The sequence below is a fragment of the Osmerus mordax genome, chromosome 20, assembly GCF_038355195.1.
Source record: "Osmerus mordax isolate fOsmMor3 chromosome 20, fOsmMor3.pri, whole genome shotgun sequence".
NCBI classification, from domain to species: domain Eukaryota; kingdom Metazoa; phylum Chordata; class Actinopteri; order Osmeriformes; family Osmeridae; genus Osmerus; species Osmerus mordax.
In genome coordinates this window covers 2080504-2099661 of record NC_090069.1, presented here as the reverse complement: position 1 = coordinate 2099661, position 19158 = coordinate 2080504, and the positions used below count along the sequence as shown (strand labels likewise).

The 19158-nt window shown below is 44.0% G+C and overlaps 4 protein-coding genes across 13 annotated transcripts; 2 read left to right on the top strand and 2 right to left on the bottom strand.

Annotated features, from left to right (window-relative positions):
* The first annotated feature begins 4 nt into the window (after nucleotides 1-4).
* Nucleotides 5-4382, top strand: hnrnpd (heterogeneous nuclear ribonucleoprotein D). 9 transcript variants are annotated; one of them, XR_010879046.1, is made up of 9 exons: nucleotides 440-620; nucleotides 1237-1405; nucleotides 1524-1685; nucleotides 1950-2081; nucleotides 2183-2276; nucleotides 2463-2603; nucleotides 2981-3070; nucleotides 3407-3507; nucleotides 4249-4382. XR_010879046.1 is itself a non-coding variant. In XM_067257966.1 (8 exons), exons 2-7 carry the CDS (start codon nucleotides 1241-1243, stop codon nucleotides 3046-3048), a joined length of 762 nt encoding a protein of 253 aa, XP_067114067.1. In that variant the 5' UTR covers nucleotides 5-78; nucleotides 1237-1240; the 3' UTR covers nucleotides 3049-3070; nucleotides 3407-4188. The 9 variants fall into 9 exon arrangements, 6 of the variants coding, with proteins under 6 accessions (XP_067114067.1, XP_067114065.1, XP_067114063.1 ...); XR_010879045.1 differs by having other exon boundaries at nucleotides 3407-3871; nucleotides 4249-4318; XR_010879044.1 differs by lacking the exon at nucleotides 4249-4382 and adding an exon at nucleotides 3800-4188.
* si:ch73-234b20.5 (uncharacterized protein LOC449923 homolog) lies at nucleotides 4294-7605 on the bottom strand. Of its 2 annotated transcripts, XM_067257973.1 has the most exons (5): nucleotides 7416-7605; nucleotides 7155-7225; nucleotides 6759-6855; nucleotides 5431-5592; nucleotides 4294-5260 (listed from the first exon to the last, which is right to left on the bottom strand). In XM_067257973.1, exons 1-5 carry the CDS (start codon nucleotides 7515-7517, stop codon nucleotides 5120-5122), a joined length of 573 nt encoding a protein of 190 aa, XP_067114074.1. In that variant the 5' UTR covers nucleotides 7518-7605; the 3' UTR covers nucleotides 4294-5119. The 2 variants fall into 2 exon arrangements, with proteins under 2 accessions (XP_067114074.1, XP_067114075.1); XM_067257974.1 differs by lacking the exons at nucleotides 6759-6855; nucleotides 7155-7225; nucleotides 7416-7605 and adding an exon at nucleotides 6083-6352.
* Nucleotides 7606-7943: 338 nt separating this feature from the next.
* On the bottom strand, nucleotides 7944-14945 carry LOC136964250 (zinc finger MYM-type protein 4-like). The gene is made up of 19 exons (XM_067258280.1): nucleotides 14932-14945; nucleotides 14285-14420; nucleotides 14129-14184; nucleotides 13837-13992; nucleotides 13661-13724; nucleotides 13135-13414; nucleotides 12682-12841; nucleotides 12362-12574; nucleotides 12112-12262; nucleotides 11784-11899; nucleotides 11332-11661; nucleotides 11034-11163; nucleotides 10477-10622; nucleotides 10251-10386; nucleotides 9952-10128; nucleotides 9679-9770; nucleotides 9404-9469; nucleotides 9188-9265; nucleotides 7944-9084 (listed from the first exon to the last, which is right to left on the bottom strand). The coding sequence occupies exons 2-19, from the start codon at nucleotides 14415-14417 to the stop codon at nucleotides 8143-8145; spliced, it is 3426 nt and encodes a 1141-aa protein (XP_067114381.1). The 5' UTR covers nucleotides 14418-14420; nucleotides 14932-14945; the 3' UTR covers nucleotides 7944-8142.
* Nucleotides 14946-15339: 394 nt separating this feature from the next.
* adprs (ADP-ribosylserine hydrolase) lies at nucleotides 15340-18246 on the top strand. The gene is made up of 7 exons (XM_067258274.1): nucleotides 15340-15386; nucleotides 15522-15736; nucleotides 15981-16077; nucleotides 16224-16431; nucleotides 16691-16878; nucleotides 17250-17350; nucleotides 17700-18246. The coding sequence occupies exons 2-7, from the start codon at nucleotides 15550-15552 to the stop codon at nucleotides 18065-18067; spliced, it is 1149 nt and encodes a 382-aa protein (XP_067114375.1). The 5' UTR covers nucleotides 15340-15386; nucleotides 15522-15549; the 3' UTR covers nucleotides 18068-18246.
* Nucleotides 18247-19158: the final 912 nt, after the last annotated feature.

The window sequence follows — 19158 nt, the reverse complement described above, 5'->3', positions numbered from 1 at the left end:
GTGGGGTTCCCACATTTGGACTGGATCCACCGACACAGCTGAGAAGAGCGCCCCTTGGGTTACCCCGGGTATCGAAACGTGTGTAACCCATGCCAAGTTAGCTAGCAAATTTGTATTTTCCTTAAGGTTAACTGGCCAAATAACAAAAACATGGAAACCTATTGTCTTTTTTATGTGGTAGTTGTTGGCATACTGGCTCTTTGCTCAGCTGAACGTAATTAAGAGCGAAACCTCATCGTGGGGGAAAAACACAGTACCAGTCAGATTGATAGGAAACCGAGTAGCTAGCTAATAGCTAATTATCTTCACTAGCTAACAAGTCTAGCTAGCTAACATCCAAACGAGTTGGGAAAGCTGTGCTTTAATCGTTATCTCTTCAGCTAGCAAGCTAGTCCAGTACCATCGCTCACAAGTCCCCACGTTAGATATTCGTACGAAACAAAAATGTCGGAGGACCTTGAAATAGGTGATGATCCAACTCTGTTGACAATGATGGAAGAAGACGGAGAGGCAAGCAGTGAAGAACAGATGCCGACTGCAGAGTGCAGCTCGGGCCTGGGAAGAGGAGGAGAGTCCGAGGGATCAAAGATTGATGCAAGCAAAAACGAGGAGGATGAGGGGTGCGACATTTGATGGTGGCTAGCTTATAGCTGTAATAAACCGTGAAAATTAAGCACTAGAAATAGCCTAGAGCGAGAGCGAGTGAACGTTACCGAGACTAAACCTGCAAATGATGTTTCCTGTTTTGCAGGAGAATGATGATGAAGCTGGATTCTAGCAGGCTATCATCATGGCCATTTATAAGTGACGCTGTATTACTTGGGCTGGATTCGTAATTAAAAACACACCATAGCCAGTGGAGTTGAGAATTGTGCATGGAATGTGTGTAGCGGTAGTCTATCGGAATTCAGTGATGATATACAGGTTGAATGACTTGGATCGTCATTTACGGAAATTGAATTAGAAAACAACTCTTGAAATATGCAATATTAAAACGTAAAAAGGCAGTTCTAATACATGCAATAATACATGCAATAATAGAGCAGTGCTGTATAGTTTGTACTTATTTGGTTAGTTTGTTGCTACCTTGGTTGTATTAGCTAATGTGCTGCTATGAAAAGATAGCGGTTGCTGTTGGAGGAAAATGTAAGTAAATAAGTGCAGTACTAGTAGCCTATTGAATAGGTGCCCCTTGTTTCATAATTAACGATGCCACTCTGTATGATCTATAAACAGGAAAATGTTTGTTGGTGGGCTCAGCTGGGACACAACCAAGAAGGATTTGAAAGATTACTTCTCTAAGTTTGGCGAGGTGGTAGACTGCACACTTAAGCTGGACCCAATGACTGGCCGATCCAGAGGCTTTGGCTTCGTGTTGTTTAAAGAGGCTGAGAGTGTTGATAAGGTATCGTCTCAATATTCAATATTTATCTATAATTGTGAGCCCATGTGTTTGCAAAGGTAGGTATTAAGTGTAATAGGGAGTGACTGTCTTTTCTATGGGGTTACTATGACACCTCCAGGTCACTCAACAGAAGGAACACAAGCTGAATGGGAAAGTCATCGACCCAAAGAAGGCCAAGGCAATGAAGAGCAAGGAACCGATAAAGAAGATTTTTGTTGGCGGTCTCTCTCCAGACACTCCAGAAGAGAAAATCAAAGAGTACTTTTGCACATTTGGAGAGGTAGGCTGTCTATTCTTCACTGTTTACGTACATATTTATTTTCATAAAATTCTGGGAGTAATGAAATAACTACACAGGTGATCCTTGATGTTCTACTATTATGCACTATTTGTACGTTGCTTTGGATGAAAGCAAAACATTTTAAAATGTAAATGTCATGTAAATTCGATAACTTTTACTTAACTATACTTATATACTATATTTAACTTTAACTACACCCATACTCCATAGATACTTAGCAGTCACAGTTGTTCTTGTTGACAGTTGGAGTCTATTGAATTGCCCATGGAAAACAAAACAAATAAAAGGCGTGGGTTCTGTTTCATAACCTTCAAAGACGAAGAATCTGTGAAAAATATCATGCTGAAGAAATATCACAATATAGGACTGAGCAAGGTAACAACAAAACAAGTTTTTTCCGCAATAAAAATATCCAAGCTGTTCTGATCCAAACAGCTTCTTCATACACCCTCCGACCCCATGTTTGTTTCTGTCAGTGTGAAATCAAGGTGGCCATGTCCAAAGAGCAGTACCAGATACAGCAGCACTGGGGAGGGAGAGATGGATATTCCCCCAGACCTCGAGGCAGGGGTATACACTCAGAGAGATTCACCATGAACTTACACAAACCTTTGTACATTCATATTTAACAATTAATACATAGTGTGTTTATAATAACATTTACAGCTATAAGCTCACTAATGATGACTATTTGTATATGTTCTTTATGGTGTTCGGCACATTATTCCAAGTGTTCTAAGAAGGTGTGTATTGCAGGGCCTAGTCAAAATTGGAACCAGGGTTACGGAAACTATTGGAACCAAGGATATGGCAACTATGGATACAATAACCAAGGCTACGGAGGATATGGTGGCTATGACTATTCTGGATACAACTATGGATATGGTGACTACACCAGTATGTAATGCCTTCTACGATGGCACACTAAAATAATGTATTGATTGTGTAATACAGGGAGTCAGGTGGCTCAGCGGTTAGGGAGTCGGGCTAGTAATCAAAAGGTTGCTGGGTTGATTCCTGGCTGTGCGAAATGACTTTGTGTCCTTGGGCAAGGCACTTCACCCTACTTTCCTCGGGGGAATGTCCCTGTAGCTACTGTAAATCGCTCTGGATAAGAGCGTCTGCTAAATGACTAAATGTACATGTAATACCACACTACTCCCTTGTGGTATTTTCAGTTATTTAAATACTTGATTATTTAGTTGATGTTGCTGTCACCATGTTGGAACTATTTATATATGTTAACACTTCTTACTTGTCTGTGATATTTTAAGATCAACAAGGTGGATATGGCAAGTCCGTGAGACGAGGATCACACCAAAACAGTTACAAACCATACTGATGTGGAGAATTCGCACAAACAGGTATAACCGAATCTCTCTCACCACAAACCTAAAATCGAAAAACTACTTAGTGGTATCACTTCTTTGTACCATAATTAACATGAATAATAATCCCTTTCAAAGTTTTTCACAGCACCCTGAAGTGCTTTACTGTAATGGTAACATAGAGGGCAACAGCCTTTGTGGTGATTATTCTAACAGCTGGCTTTCGGCTGTCTCTTTTGCACCATTTTGTAACTGTAAAGTTAACAGGTAAAGTATTGCTATGACAGTTAATGAATGTGAAAAACTAAAAGTACAAGGAAAAAGAAGAATTGTTGTCTCCTAACTGACATATACCTTGTTTGTACCTGCCAGCGGAGCTTCCTTGCAGGCCACGAGCTGACCCCACGATACTCTCAGGCCCGCTCAATGCGGACCGGGCACGAGAGGCGTACGCTCTCGAATGCTGCCGTTTGGTATGGTCTTCCAACATCCTGTATCAGCACCGTAAACAAAGTGGGATATGCCCATCTTTGTCATCTTGCTTTACATTTAATTCCTTCGATTGTTTCGTTTCTGTAAATATTTTAAATACACGTAAATTTATGTTTAATGTAAATTAAATGTCGTTTTTTACAGGCCCCTACTACCCCCACAAGTAATTGTAAAATACGACAGAGAAAATAACTATTTACTTTTTAAAGGATACGTCTTCTCTGGACTTTCCAGTTCCTAATCTTACCTGTAATGCTTGCTTTCTTTATTTAGCCCTCGTAGCCGTAGTAACCAGTAGTCCATGAGCTTAAACCTGGTTTGTACTTGGATGCCACTGATGGAGAAGTGCATTACTTTTGTACTTGTTTACTGTTTGTGTTACTGACAGCGGTGGGAAAAGCTTTTATACATTTTTAATTTTCCTCTAACAAATTCTCTTCTTTTGGAAAAACATGGAAGTACAATGTGTCCAGAAATTTGCATGTAATGCTTAACTTAACGTGTATATATTTTTTACCAATTGAAGGCTTCCTTATTGATTTTGTAGTTGCGTTTTGACTCTTATCGCACCTAAGGATTTGTAGCTTATGGACTAACTGAATGTTAAAATCATTGTTTTATTGTCTTTTCATAATGAATTAAAGACGGGGGATTCCTATTTTATATTGTTTTTGTTTTCTGTACAGTCATAATAGACTGTTTGGCTTGTTTGTTTTCTGCAGGCTTCGAAGTGATACACGATTGGAAGCTGTCTTTCGATGGAGCATTGGCGGAAGACTTGGCAGTATCCAGATAACATGACGGAGAGATTATGGGAAACATATCCAGCATTATGAAGTAGATCTACCGTTCGAATCGACTTTTATTTAATGTTGTTTTTGTTTTGGTTGCATCTCATAGCTTCATATTAACCATCATATTCGTCACGTGTTAAAAGAAACTGTCACAACAGATGTGTTTGAGGGTTGATTCATTATTCAATGATTCAGATGTTCTTTTGTCCTTTTTGTCAAGTGCTCAAGTGAACCGAAGATCGGTTTGGTCATTATCCTAGACATTTTATATTGGTATTATTATAATTGTATTAATTACTAGTTATGAAAAACACATTGAAAGTTATACAGAAATGCATATATTGATTATTCCTATCTTATTAGATTGATATTTTGATATGCTATAGGATAAAGTATGTAAACCATGCCAGATATCCTGCAAAACAATCAAAACAATAAAACTATAAAATTCACTGAAGATGTCTCTGGGTCCTTGATCAACGATTAGGCTACTCTACCCGTTTGAGTCCTGCAAACGTCATCCACTGAACACTTGTGCATTAGAATAGTGACAGATTAGCATAGCAGTGTACAAAGGGATCGTTTTACAAAGTTATAAAAAATTAAGAAAATAATTTGAAAGAATGCACACAGCTTTAAATGATGAAATGTATCATTACATGGCCACGGGCTGAACATATCATATCACACATCTTTAAAAAGAACAAGGTAATTTGACTATTGCTTATTTACATGAAGTACTGAAACATCCCCATGCTACCTAACAGGTTGAACCTGTTTTGGACTTCTGAATCCAGGTTTACTTAATTACACCAGTGGCAAATAGGATGATGAGGATGACGACAATCACCACTACCACGCCGATGATGATCATTATCTTTGTATTTTTCCACCAGTATTTCCGGGCAACCCTTGCGGATGTCCGTTGGAATGTGTCAGCCTGAACAGGTAAGAAATAAATTAAAATACCTGCAATGTGTAACATAATAACTACACATTGTATGTTGCATTGTCTGATGTTGGGATATGTATATATTAGCACACATAGGAAAACACCTTGGGAATACAAGCACACACTTATTAACGCTCATTCGTCCTCTCAATACTCACAGTTGATCGAAGGTCATCTGTCTTGTCAATTAAGTCATCTAACTTCTCTCCCCTTTCCAACACTTTGTTGATGTTGTCCTTGAGAATAACTTTGACCTCATTGACTTGGCCCTGCACTTGATCAAGCTTCGCTGGGGCTGATGGTTGAGAACTAGCGTCCGCCTTCAAATCAGAAAGAGAACGTGAGAGATGGGGGGAGGAGGGGGTATTGCTTAAAGATGCGATGAATTCATGTCAGTGACTGCCTAGTTTTCATTAACAGATGAAACGAAGAGTCAAAAGAAGTAAAATAAATTATCTGCTATCTGACCAAATTTAAGTAAAGTGGTCTGTAAGCAAAACAAGCAAATATGTTGTTATCAGTCCAACATTCCTTTATTGACTCTCTTCGGTCTTCCTGACCTCCTTCATAACAGCTGACTGGTCTACAAGTATCAAAGGTTCTTTTAGAGTCACAGACAACTTTGTTCTTGGTCAAGTATTGGTATGAACGTATATAAGTTCTCATGACAAAATCCTTGTATCATAAGCTGTTCTTTGTTTTTAGTTTTAAACTTTTTAGACATTAGTGTTAATGATTAGGTCATCACTGTGCTGCTAGACAGATGACAGCTTTAAGTTCTACTTGATGTCATTAACAAGCAACACTCACCATATCAGCACCGTTCCCCTCTACCTCAACGCACAGAAATACTCCAGTTTATGCAAATGTTTTACAAAAGCATAGTGTATGATCTCACTAGTATACTCACTAACAGTACAGTATTGCTCTAGAGTCAATATGCTGTTCAAAAGTACATACACAGGTACAGGTGTCACAGGATTCTGACTGCCCCTCCTTGTCTAGTTACACATTAACTAACTGATACTGCATGGAAAGTTTGCCATTGGCCCAAACAATCTGTCATCTAACATAGAACTAGACTTAGTAGAATGGACACAATTGGCAAACGAATCTGCCGTGTTTGTTATTTAGAAATGTCTGGCTTGTACCCCTGAGTTATCGAATATAGAGAGAATAACAGATAAGAGAATAATGAACTGCAATGTGGTAGCCAGCTTAGCCAGAAAAGAAAAAAAGCATGCTTTGAATGAAAGTATGCTCTCTGTTGGTTCTACTTCTCTGTCTGGGGAACGAACCATCAGCTTTCCTAGCACCTGATGCAGGTCAGCACTGAACTCATTGGGCTGTGCAAAGGCCACTCTCGTAATTAGAGGGCTGTTTGTAAACATGCTGTGGATCTGAAAGACAATACAAAGGGGAAGTGGTCTTAGTCTCTAGAGCATTGCAGTAGAGTATCAATATGAATGTCGATGGATGTACTGGCCTCATTAAGAAAATGGTGGGCCCTCTTCGACTCAAATCCAAGCTCCGTGACACAGACATAAGCAACCCTATCTTCACAAAGAATGTGGTATCTGAAACTGAATTATCAAACAGATATATATTAGAAGCTATAGTATGTGTTGTATATTGTATGAGAGCTGGGCAATCTTTCAATTAATATTCTTGCCTGAAACACAAAGGTTTGAGAAGTAAAATTGTGTTTAGGCCTTATGCTGTGTGAACACATAAGGCACGTCAAGGGTCTTGAGTAACTATTCCCTTTGAGATATAGGCCTACATCAATTAATTAAATCTACTTGATTAAACGAGTTGTTTCAAACACTTCTCTATTGCACACAAAATACTTGAATAATAGCCTACGAATGAATGTTCTCACCCCTCAATTAAAATACTTTTTCGATACAGAAATCCAGGCGACAGCGGTCTGATTAAAGTCAAGGATGTCTCCTAAAACCCAGAGCACACGGTAGAGGAAAGCACACACAAAAAATTCGAGGCGTAAACATTTGAGGTGAAAAAACAGTCAAATTCAAATCCCCCAAATTAATTTTAGTATTAAGAAAAATACATTCAAGCTTCAGATTTTCAAATCGAACAAAATTCAGGCAGCTCAAACCCAAAAATGCTCACACACTACCTGAAATGCTCCACCTCTGAACGCAAGGTCAGCAAGTATTACGTTGCCTCTTGCTATACACGAGTACACAATTGGCATGGTCTGACTGGTGACAAGATACATGCAAAATGATGAACCAACGTTTTTGTAAGGTGCAAATTACTGTGATACATAAATGTTTCAGTAGTGCTAGTCAGGGTAAGTGTGAAACTGCTGCTAATCTATAGTACAGTACTGTACCAGTACTGGTAGTGCTAGCTAACTTGTCTAGCCGACTCAACTACAGTAGCTCTAGCCCTATTAATTTGTCAAATTGGACAAGCCAACTTTTTTTGTCGTCAAATGTATTTAATCACGACATCCTGTCCTTTAACACTTCATGTTTTTTGTTTTGCTGGTTAAACACCTACTGTTATTCTCCCAGTAGTTAGCGTCGTTAAGCAATCTCACTAGAATATGAACACGGTTTTATTGGAATGCCTCTTGTCCAATCACGAGTTGATCGGAATTAAACTAACTGTTGTAAATTAAGCGGTAGTTCACAACAGGCAGTGGTATTTATCTTTATTTCACAGCTCACCTGCAGTGAGCCATTGCTTTTATAAACAGTTAAAAATAAAATATAAGTATCAAATAGTTGAATCTACTTATTGATTGTCATGTTTGGTCTAACGAAAAGACAGATTTTGGGGGATGGAATGGGTGTGTAGTGTCTATTGTCAGACAATATTGCATCTTTACAAATAGGCTAGATATGTATAGCACGGGCACCAGTCTTCATAGGTATCCGCAAGTATTCATTCACTCCGTTTTTCACATGTATTCCGTCTTTATCATTCATCGTTGGAAACTTGTTCCTAACGGCATCCATCATGAACTGTCGGAGGTTGATTGGCAATGCCCATTTGCCTCTCGAACCATCCCAGTCGGTGTTCGTTGCCCACTCGTTATATTTGTCTTCCGTTACTGCCAAACGGAAAAGAAGAGAGGAGTACTGGTTACTGCAGCCCCAACTAAGCTTGCTGATCAATTGTTCTACGTCAGGGGTCAGAACAGGGATATCAATGTCTGGATGGACGTTTCTTCCAACTAGGGGTGAGCACTGCTCTGTGCGCAGATCACCGTCGTCCGGACTGATCGGCGGCAGTTGAATCGTCATTCCGTTGTCTTCCTGCATCTCAGACGATGCTTCTTCCTGCATCTCGTTCGATGCTTCTTCCTGGTTCTCGGTCGATGCTTCTTCCTGCATCTCGGACGATGCTTCTTCCTGCATCTCAGACGATGCTTCTTCCTGCATCTCGTTCGATGCTTCTTCCTGGTTCTCGGTCGATGCTTCTTCCTGCATCTCGTTCGATGCTTCTTCCTGGTTCTCGGTCGATGCTTCTTCCTGGTTCTCGGACGATGCTTCTTCCTGCATCTCGGACGATGCTTCTTCCTGCATCTCGGACGATGCTTCTTCCTGGAGCTCGGCGAGTGCGTTCCAGGTCTCCTCCATTGTCGATTGGCTGTCGTCCAACGCTTTCCTGGTCTCTTCCAATGTCTTTATCAGTTCGTCTGTTGCCAGCTGCACCTCCGCCCTCGGAGACGGGTCCTCCTCTGAACGCCTCTTCAGCTGATTCCTCAACTCTGCTTTCTTAAGTTCCACTGCATCGATGGATATTGCTGTATTGATATGGCTGATATCAGTGGCCTGTATATAAAAAATATATATAAAACAAACATTACACTAACACACACATATTTTCCCACAAATATGTTTGAAATACAGAATATACTGTATGATATTAAATTACCGCTTTCTTTGCAACCATTTGTTCTCGTAGTGTTAGTAGAGCCTTTGCTTGATCTGCTACCTGTTGTTCGCAAACACGCTGCATGTGCACAACACAGACACACACTTTTTAGAACATCATTACCGATATACATTCATTTACGCATTTCTTAAAACCAATAGAATGCTGTTGTCTGTATTTTTTACAGTAAACATTTGAAGAAGGAGCAGAACATACCGCTCTCTTTGGATTTTTATTAGTATCAACCTGTATCCAAGAGTTATAGAACTGTCTATCAATGCGCTGCAAATACACAAAGACACTTGTTTCAGTACACACATTGATATGCATTCATTTCGAACTAACAAAAACCTTAACAGAAACAGTCTTGTTAATCTTTTCTAAACTTGCTAACTTTTCCGAGCTTTATAAAATAGGGTTTCGAAAATAAAAATTGTGTTTACAGTTTACATCCAGGTTTACGTTTGCAAATCTTTATGACCCTAATTTACCTCCGTGGGAGAGAAACCTTCTCTGGGTCGTTTACGTCCAGCCAGCCTCTGCTGCTTCCTGAGGACAGCCCTCTCAGAGGCGTCACACCGCTCTGCAACGAGAGTCCAGCTCCCACAGTTGGTACAACGATACATGCTGGCATTACCAGTGTCCTACTTAACTGCTGTTTGGGAGAGGCACATGACTAGACAGCTTATAAAACTGTAGCTTACAAGAGAAATATTACAGTACAAGCCAAGCAAGCACTGGAGTCAACAGCACCTCCATCTCACCAGTGGGGATGTCAGCCTCCAAGTCCATGGCCCCCGGCTCAGAGCTGCTGGGGGGGTCCACAGCCACTGGACCCCCCCCTCGCTGACTGCTGGGTGCAGGGTTGGATTCCTCTTCCCAGCTAAGAGGGGTGGAGATAGCCTCAGACTCCAAATCTCCACTGTAAGTACTTCCCTGGTCTGAAACGACAAATGGAATACATGTGAACCTGTTTACACACTATGTACATATGTACATCCTGAGGAGGAAATGATCCTGACTGACCATTCAAACCTAAGTGGGTAAAACTAGTTTTCCATACCTCCATGGGAGACAGGTTTGTCCTTCTCAACTTCCTCAACCTCCTCAGCAATGCCCTGTGATTGGACGAGTGGGTCATGTGGTTCCTTGGACTGTGAGCCACTCGGGGCGGACGGTAACACCACAGGCACAGGGACCTGGCCGAGGAAACATACACCTCATTAACGTGTCCAGCGTCACGAGAGGGCATCAGTGACATCATGAAGCATCACACCGGCACAACATACAGGAATGGGCATCGGCATGGGAACCGGCGTGTACTGGGAGTACATGTTCATGGGCACGGGTATGAAGACTGGCACAGGGATGGGAAGAAGCACCACTTTCACCTTCTCCTCGTTTATAGTGGTGGTGAAACTACACCCAGAGAAGCCTGTGGACATAGAGAACTAAAGTTAGGACTAAACCTGAAAATAAACTACCAACATGTCCTTCTGACCAGCTGGAGACTGCTGGTGTGTGTGTGTGTTCTTGTTGTACCTGCTGGTGTGTGTGTGTGTTCTTGTTGTACCTGCTGGTGTGTGTGTGTGTGTGTTCTTGTTGTACCTGCTGGTGTGTGTGTTCTTGTTGTACCTGCTGGTGTGTGTGTGTGTTCTTGTTGTACCTGCTGGTGTGTGTGTTCTTGTTGTACCTGCTGGTGTGTGTGTGTGTTCTTGTTGTACCTGCTGGTGTGTGTGTGTGTTCTTGTTGTACCTGCTGGTGTGTGTGTATGTTCTTGTTGTACCTGCTGGTGTGTGTGTGTTCTGGGTTGTACCTGCTGGTGTGTGTGTGGTCTGGGTTGTACCTGCTGGTGTGTGTGTGGTCTGGGTTGGGAGGTTGCACAGTGTCTCCTGGTTGTGTGTGAAAGGTCGACACATGATCGCCTCGTTCTTCACGTCCCAGTGAGGAGCCACAGCATCTGTCTCAGTGCTCTCCTGCACACATTCACACCAAAATGTTTACAAACCTAGAAGTGAATTATTCTGTCAATTTGGTCATGAAAACACAACCGCAGAAAACTACACCACATTCGTTCAGTGTGTTCGCAAATACATCAAATCGAGGATCAACTTAGGCTCCAGGTAATCGGAGATCATCAGTACCGTGTGCAAGAGTTCAGGCCTGGAGGAGGGTTCCTGGGAGCAGCTCTTGTCTAGCGTGATGGGCCCGGTGAAGCGCGAGGTAGAGAGGGGGGTGAGGCCCTGCTGTGGCTGCTCGTACGGTCTTGACGAGCCTGGGGTGGATGCACAGGGCGCTGCGGAGGTCTGGCTGGGAGCGTCGGGGTAACCAGGGGCAACTGGCCGGGAGGAGGAGAGCGGAGAGAGGCCGTAGGGGGAGGAGCCTGTCCCCGGAAGGTCAGGCTGAGGAGGAGCCAAGGGATTGGTGGACGTGCCGTTCATCTGAGCGGTGAGCGGAGCTCTGCTCTGCTCAGACTGAGGGAACGAGGACACGCACTCAGTGACATCACAGAGCTGATCAAGATACACCACTGTAGGATCACAGTCATATTCTAGCAATCAGGAAGCCTTGTGGCGCGGTGAGAAGGGGCTGTTACCCTGAAGGTGGTGACACAGTCGTGGGAACAGAAGTTCCGGATGCTTCCGTCCACCATGGCGAGGTGGTACTGAGGGACAGCGTTCACTTTGCAGTGGGTGCAGGGGAACGGGGTTCCTGAGGGCAGGGAAAGACCGTCACGTTTCTGTTTCAACATCACCAAACACAACAGTCGTCACACAGAAGCACGCTTCAGAGTTCTCATCAGTTTAAAAGGACAAACATCCGTCAGTTTAAACATGAATGCAATACCACAAGGCAGAAATCTAAGATGGCCATTTTGCTCCCCATATCCTATCCGTAACCCCTGGCTGAGGAACTGTGCATACCAGAGAGGATGTGTTGTGGAGGCCGGCTGTAGCTGACGCAGGTGGAGCTGCAGTACAGTTTAACCTTGCCCAAGGGGTCGTTGCTCACCAACATGGTGGACACCATCACCTCGTTACCACAGTGATTACACTTCATCAGCTTGGAGCAGGTCTACAGGGGAAGTCAGAGAAGGGGTGATCAGGGTTAGAGAGCTAGCATCTGCAGCCATTCAGAAAACTGTCTTCTGGACCGCTGGAGACGCATCGCTACCTGTTTATAGGTGCTGATGCAGGTGGGACTGCAGAACCTCATGTTGACGTCTCCAATGGTCAGGTTCTGGCATCCGCCTCCTTTACTGCTGCAGTACATGCCACAGTTTTCGCAGAAGTTTATGGCCAGGTTGCGGTTGCAGCGCCATGTGAAAAAGCAGTCGTCGCTGCACAGTCTATGGAGCTCACCGTGATAGGTTACCTCATGCTGAACCTGAATGAGGAACAGGGGAGTGAGGGCAGGTTTGTGTTGCGATGGGAGAGCGTCTGTGTGTTGGTGAGGGTGTTTAGAAGAAGTCGCTGCAGGCTTTCAACCTTTACCTCGTTGGACTTTTTGCAAATGCTGCAGAAAGGAAGTTCTGGAGCAGCGAGATCAGTCTTCTTTTTGCGATTGAACGCAAACAGGCAGACAGGGCTGCAGAAGTCCTTAAAGTTGTTGTCCACCACAACACTGGGCACATTCATAGGGTTCTCAATTTCCCTGCAAGGTTTATGGGCACAGAAAAAACGGTTTAATTTACCCATTTAAAGCAACTGAGAGAAACAGCTGGCAAGACACAAAAACAACACAAAATGTTTTTGGCCATTAGATTAGATGACACCAAAATGGACAGATCTTGAGCCGTAAGAATTCTGTAAAGAGCTACACACACAATCAGATCCATTGGTGTTAATATGAGTCAACTGCTTTGATTTGCATCCTGCTCCTTTAAAAGCACAACATGACAAGTTAGATCATCTCAAAGTAAGGATAAACAACATCAGATGAGGTACTTGAGGCACTGGTGGCAGGGCCGGGCCGGGACGGTTGGAGGCAGGAAGCCAGTGAGGCAGACGGTGGAGCAGAACAGCTGGGTGGAGCCCTTCTTCTGGAAGGCCATCTGTCCCTTTAACAGCACCTTGGAGCAGCCGATGCAACTGACGTTAGCAGAGCTACCGCCTCTGCCAGGGGGGGGCGGAGCCAGGGGAGGCGGCGGAGGCTGGACCAATGGGGCTGGAGCCAAGCTCCTCCCAGGACCAAATATGGAGGGGGCGTGGGGGGCGGGACCTGCAACTGGAGGTAGAGACAAAGCTGGATGCTCAAAAGTAGCAGAAGGTAGCATCTAAGCCCACCCCTCTATTAGATCAGTGGTTCTCAATCCTGGTCCTCGGTACCCCCTGCCCTGCATGTTTTAGATGTTTCCCTGCTCCAACACAACAGGGGGTCCCGAGGACCAGGATTGAGAACCACTGTATTAGATAACCAGGTGAACAGAACTAGCAGTGCTCAGACTGTGTGAGAGCTGGTCTTCACTCTCACCACTGGGGGCGCTGTACGAGGGTCCTCCTCCCACCGAGTACACAGAGCTGATCCTCAACTCATCCTGCAACACAAACAACACGCTCAGTAAAGTCTCTCTCTGACGCTCCCAGTCTAGTTTAGACCGTCAAAGGCCTGAACGAGGGCCTGAACGAGGGCGTGAATGAGAGCCTGACCTCCTGGTTCTCCAGCTCCTCTTTGACCTGTCTGCTGGAGGACTGAGGCAGCAGGGCTGCGTCGTAGTCCTCGTCTATCGGTTCATCCTTAATCTTGATCAGTGGCGAAGTGGGGGCCTCGATTGCTATGGCACCACAGTCTGACCTCTGTGGTGACTAGGCAGAAGACAGTGATGTTGGTGACAGGCTTTTGGAAAAACACTGAAATTATAATGCTATATTAGATACAAGTGCGTAGTTAATTGCTGAATTATTCGTTCTAGTGAACACCTAAGGTACAGGTGACACTCACCTCCACTTGGTGACACCGTGGATCTCCTCTTGCTGGGTAGTTCACAACAGCTCCGTCTTGTGAGGCACAGAAAAGGACAAATAGGATCCCTTGACCTAAACTCTAGTCACAGCGTAATTACAGCGTGACTGACAAGGCTCCTGGACTCAGTCTTACCGAGGCAGTGTGGGGAGGGAGTGTGACTGGAGAAGGCCGACACTCTCCTGTCCCCCTGCGTAGCCGAGGGAGACCTCGAGAGGACAGCTTGGTGTCCTGCTGGCTTCATCACCTCATTAAATGTCCTTGTCATCTGCTGTCCATGCAGTTGGGAGACAATCAGACTGATGAAATGTCTCAGAATAGATAACTATGTTACTCTGTTGGGCTGATGGAAATAGTGAAGGGTTTGTGTCGGGTTTTTCTATTGACCAAACAACCAGAAAAATGCTTCTGATTGGCTGGTAGGTGGCATTTAATTGTGTAACTCGAAAGAGCTCTCAAATGGGCAGAAAACGTACCTCCGTATCCCTCCACCTCGTCCATTAATTGTATATAGCGGGACAAGTTATCCCTTACTTCTCAGGGAGAAAAATACTAGGTGTTGCGTGAAAGCGTGAGAAATGGTTGAAATGCGTGTGTCTCCTGTACTTCTGCAAGTCTGGGCATATTAGCAGACTTCAGTAACGAGTTTAAAAGTGTATGTATATTAGTGTGGCAACCCCAATACTCAAAGTCGGGTAGCATAGCAGCATTCAGGTTGGAAAATGTTACTTGATAACGAAAATATTCATTACATGTGGAAAGATATTGGTAGAAATGTTCACCTCAGATCTTCCAAACTCTTCTAGTCCCGCCATGTTTGTAGCAGACTGTCATCCGGCGCAGGCGCTCCATGGACCAGTACAAATCTCTAATGCACGCACAATCGATCCATCGAACTATCATTCTCTGTACCATGTCCTGCGGCCCCTGAAGTTACCGTAACGGCAATTATACGTGTATATTCTACTCATTTTACAAAGTTGGATTTAACCCAGTAACTAAACTGGAAAAGGCAAGTGCTCATTTGAAATAGGAATATATACAGAATAGAATCTAAATACTATATGTTTCAGGTTGGTCAGAACTAAGGTTAGTAAATGCAGTTACAGGCGATTCATAAATTTACCCCTCTATTACAATCACCTCGGTACTTTGTCAGTGGCGTACGCACACAAATAAACTAACAACTGGACAGTAAATTCGTTAAATCAGAAGCACTGTGGGTTAAGCACAGTTTGTGAGTATTAAATAATCTAATCTATAAATATTTCTAGCTTTAAATACTCAAAATCAAGAGCCGGCAAGAATTTGCAAGAGATGCTCGACAGTCGACACTGTCGTTGACATTTTGTTCTACCGTCTCTTGTCCAAGGAGAGAGGAAACGCATAGCTTTGAGGTTATGGCCGTAACGGCTGGAAGAGCTATTGGAGCGGGAGGACCAGCCTCGATTGCTCGGTTCCGCGGTGCTCTGGTTGGCGCGGTCCTGGGAGATTGTGTTGGTGGGGAGTTCGAAGGTGCAGAGGAGGTTCCAATGGATCGCGTTTTGCAGCATCTGAACGGACTACAGGATGAGGATCGTGGCGAAGGTGACGGTGAAATCTAAATTGCCCGAAAAATCGTTTTAGCCAGTAGGCTATGTAAGAATTACGTTAGATTCAGTCAAATCTCTTACGGTACTTTTGAACCAGATTCAGGCCATAGGTGACTCGCTCCTCTTCTAGAACTAGTTAGCTAGCTAGCTACATAACTAGCTATTTTGAGTACCGATTTAGTTAGGCCTACATTAGGCTACTTTACACTTGACAATATTGTCTGTCATGTCATCCTCAGGTATTCTGCAGTACAGTGACGATACAGCCATGACACGGTGTGTTGTGCAGTCTTTGCTGACCAGGGCAGGGTTTGACGAACAAGACATGGCCTACAGGTAGAGATAACCGTCCTCAGGATTTTGGCCAGCACCTTAAAACCTGTTGTGTTTGTACTTTACATCCAGTTGTATTATTGGCCTATCGCCAGTAATGTTGGGCTAAGGAAGATGTATAACGAAAAAGGCTGCTTTCTTGTCAACAGCTTTGCCAAGGAGTACAGTTTATCTCCAGGGCGGGGCTACGGTTCAGGTGTGATCCAGGTGTTGAAGAAGTTGCGGGTGCCAAAATTGAATGACGTCTTCCAGCCAGCCAGGGCTCAATTCAACGGACGTGGCTCCTTTGGGAATGGTGGGGCGATGAGGGCAGCCCCTTTTGCCCTGGCCTTCAGAGACCATGGAGACGTCAAGAGGGTGAGGGATTAGGGGATAGTGAGGCACTGTTACTACTATGTTGTGAAATGTATTACCCAACACTGCTAATGCTACTTTGAAACCCAGCACAGTACTCCATATAACACAGATGTTTAACTAATAAGAATACACCCCACCCATCCTGTTTCTCCACAAGAATTCACATCCACCCACCCCTTATTTATCAATAAACAGTGTTGGCTTTATAATGTTGTCTCTCTCTCTCTCTTACCTTCTCTCCCTTCCTTGTTTCACATAGTATGCTCGACTTGGAGCGATGTTGACCCATTCCTGTTCCCTGGGTTACAATGGAGCCGTTCTGCAGGCTCTGGCAGTGCACCTGTCTCTCCAGGGGGCCCTAGACCGGCCGCACAAGTTCATCAACAGGCTCATTATGGAGATGGAGGAGGTGGAGTCAGAAGAGGCGGCTCGCCAGGACGCCAGATTGTACGCTTCTTCAAGATACCAAGATGGTCGATGTCAATATGTGAAATGCTAGATAGCTACCTAAACTCTGCAAAACTTGAAAAAAAACATTCCTTTAGCTCCCTCGGTGACGACTGCAAACACGAATGAATACAATTGACATTTTATTCATTTAGAAGACACCTTTATCCAAAGCAACATACAAATAGTGCATATAGAATGTAGGACGAGAAGTACATATTTCTAACAGTATTTAAATAGTTGGGGAATGGTCTGTATTGTACCAGGCACAGATTATATGTATTATAATAATATATATACTACACACATGTACAATTATTTGCATTGTATGTGGAGAAGTGTCTGAACAGTTCTTTGTCTTGTTTCCCCAGGTTGAAGGAGTCTGAGTTTCCGTTCTGTGATCGTTTGCACAGAGTGAAGGACCTGATGGAGAGGAACCAAGTGAGCATCGAGGAGGTCATATCTGAGCTAGGTCAGTGTGGGCTCGCGTACAAAACAAATAACACTGGCAAATGTGTTAGTTTGACCCTTTCAGCCTTGACTATGAACTAACTATATTATTTGTATATTAGGAGGTTTACTATATTTTATCTTATCATAGATGTAATCTATGTTCTGTGTACTTATATGTTATGTTATGCCAGGTTGCTTTGCGTTGTCTTGTCCTAAGAATTTCAGTGCCCAGTCTGACCCTGTGTTGTTCTCTGCATCTGACAATAAAAGACTTGAAGTTGAACATCCATTCAAACCCCCACTGTAAATTCACTCCGCATTAAACTCTCGGGAACATCTCACGCTTTCCCTCCCCTCCTTGTCGACAGGGAACGGCATCGCTGCTCTGCACTCAGTCCCCACGGCCATCTTCTGTGTCCTGCACTGTCTGGAGGTCCGTGAGGGACTCCCAGAGAACTACAGGGGCATGGAGAGGACAATGGCCTACAGCTTAGCTCTGGGGGGGGACACAGACACCATCGCCTGCATGGCGGGGGCCATCGCTGGGGCACACTACGGCGTGGACGCCGTCCCCAACGCGTGGCGACGCTGCTGCGAAGGGGCAGATGACGCCGATAGGAGCGCCGAGCACCTGCACAAGCTTTACCACCGGCTGCCACCAGAGGGAGACGCGGGCACGCGGGGCAGCGCTGACGATCAGTCGCATGCCAGTGCACAGCCTCCTAGCGCAGAATAGATTTTTTGGGACTAATTAGCTTAATACATACGTACACACACCATTTTTGTATATATCTTCTCTCTCCCTCTGATTTTTGCCATGTGTGAACAATTGCCTGTGATGTGAACGTAACATGAACTTCCCATGAATGTTCCTCTCTTTTTTATGGAATATTTAATAAATGGCATATAATGTCCAATAGAATTCTAAGCGATACTGTTTTTGCTGCCAAGTCTTACCTGTTATTACTGCTGTCTTTCTTACTATTCCCTGTCAATTGCTAAATATACAGTTAAAAGCTACGTAACATAAAACATATCCTAACATTTTAGAAAACGTTAGTTTTTTAAAGTTTTTTTTACATTGAATGCCTAATCCTACCGCTTACTGCTGACCAAGTAACCTACACTCAGCAAAAAACACGCGAGACCTTTAAAGCCCGGAAACGAAAGGACAAAGTAAACGAGTAAAGCAAATTCCATGATTTCAGTACATAATATATGTGTAAAATGAGTTTCTGAAAGCATGTGCAAAGTGCGAAAAATTTGTCGCACTGAAATGTAGAGTTGAACAGTTTCTTGCCCGTTTTCAGCTCAACCTATCTACGTCACAGCCACCTTCAACGTCAGATCACTGCATGGCTCCTCTCACCCGGTGAAACGGTATAAAGCCTGGAGCTCATTTGCATAAGAGGTCCTCCCACTCCACTTCAGTTACGACTCCTTCTGTACTCAGATTGTTATTGTACAACAGCTAGCTAGCTAGGTAGCTAGGTACAGGATGTCTCCCTCCACCCGGACTTGCATCTTTCCTGGATGCAAGAACTTACACAGCAGCGCTGTATCGCTATTTCAATTTCCTAGTGATGAGGAAAGGAAAAAGAGGTGGATTGATTTTGTGAAGAGCAACGTTGATGGAGAGCTCCACATCAACTCCAACAGCCGCCTCTGCAGTAACCATTTCACGGCGGATAGTTTCAACATGGACCGGAGACGGACGGGGTTCACGGACACACGGCTTCTCTTGGAGCGCGGAGCCGTACCGAGCATTGCCCTCCCGGCCGTTCCGCCTCCGGTCGCACCTGGACCATCCACCGCCGCCAACAGTTC

Coding starts and splice junctions, on each gene's coding strand:
- hnrnpd (XM_067257962.1), top strand. CDS start 445: ATGTCGGAGGACCTTGAAATAGGTGATGATCCAACTCTGTTGACAATG. Junction 1,686..1,949: donor ACTTTTGCACATTTGGAGAG/GTAGGCTGTCTA, acceptor TCTTGTTGACAG/TTGGAGTCTATTGAATTGCC. Junction 2,604..2,980: donor TGGATATGGTGACTACACCA/GTATGTAATGCC, acceptor TGATATTTTAAG/ATCAACAAGGTGGATATGGC.
- si:ch73-234b20.5 (XM_067257973.1), bottom strand. CDS start 7,517: ATGTATCTTGTCACCAGTCAGACCATGCCAATTGTGTACTCGTGTATA. Junction 5,593..6,758: donor CCCACCATTTTCTTAATGAG/GCCAGTACATCC, acceptor TCTGATTTGAAG/GCGGACGCTAGTTCTCAACC. Junction 5,261..5,430: donor CAGATGACCTTCGATCAACT/GTGAGTATTGAG, acceptor TTACCTGTTCAG/GCTGACACATTCCAACGGAC.
- LOC136964250 (XM_067258280.1), bottom strand. CDS start 14,417: ATGACAAGGACATTTAATGAGGTGATGAAGCCAGCAGGACACCAAGCT. Junction 14,185..14,284: donor TCCCTCCCCACACTGCCTCG/GTAAGACTGAGT, acceptor GTGCCTCACAAG/ACGGAGCTGTTGTGAACTAC. Junction 13,993..14,128: donor CACGGTGTCACCAAGTGGAG/GTGAGTGTCACC, acceptor TCTTCTGCCTAG/TCACCACAGAGGTCAGACTG.
- adprs (XM_067258274.1), top strand. CDS start 15,550: ATGGCCGTAACGGCTGGAAGAGCTATTGGAGCGGGAGGACCAGCCTCG. Junction 16,078..16,223: donor GAACAAGACATGGCCTACAG/GTAGAGATAACC, acceptor TCTTGTCAACAG/CTTTGCCAAGGAGTACAGTT. Junction 17,351..17,699: donor GGAGGTCATATCTGAGCTAG/GTCAGTGTGGGC, acceptor CCTTGTCGACAG/GGAACGGCATCGCTGCTCTG.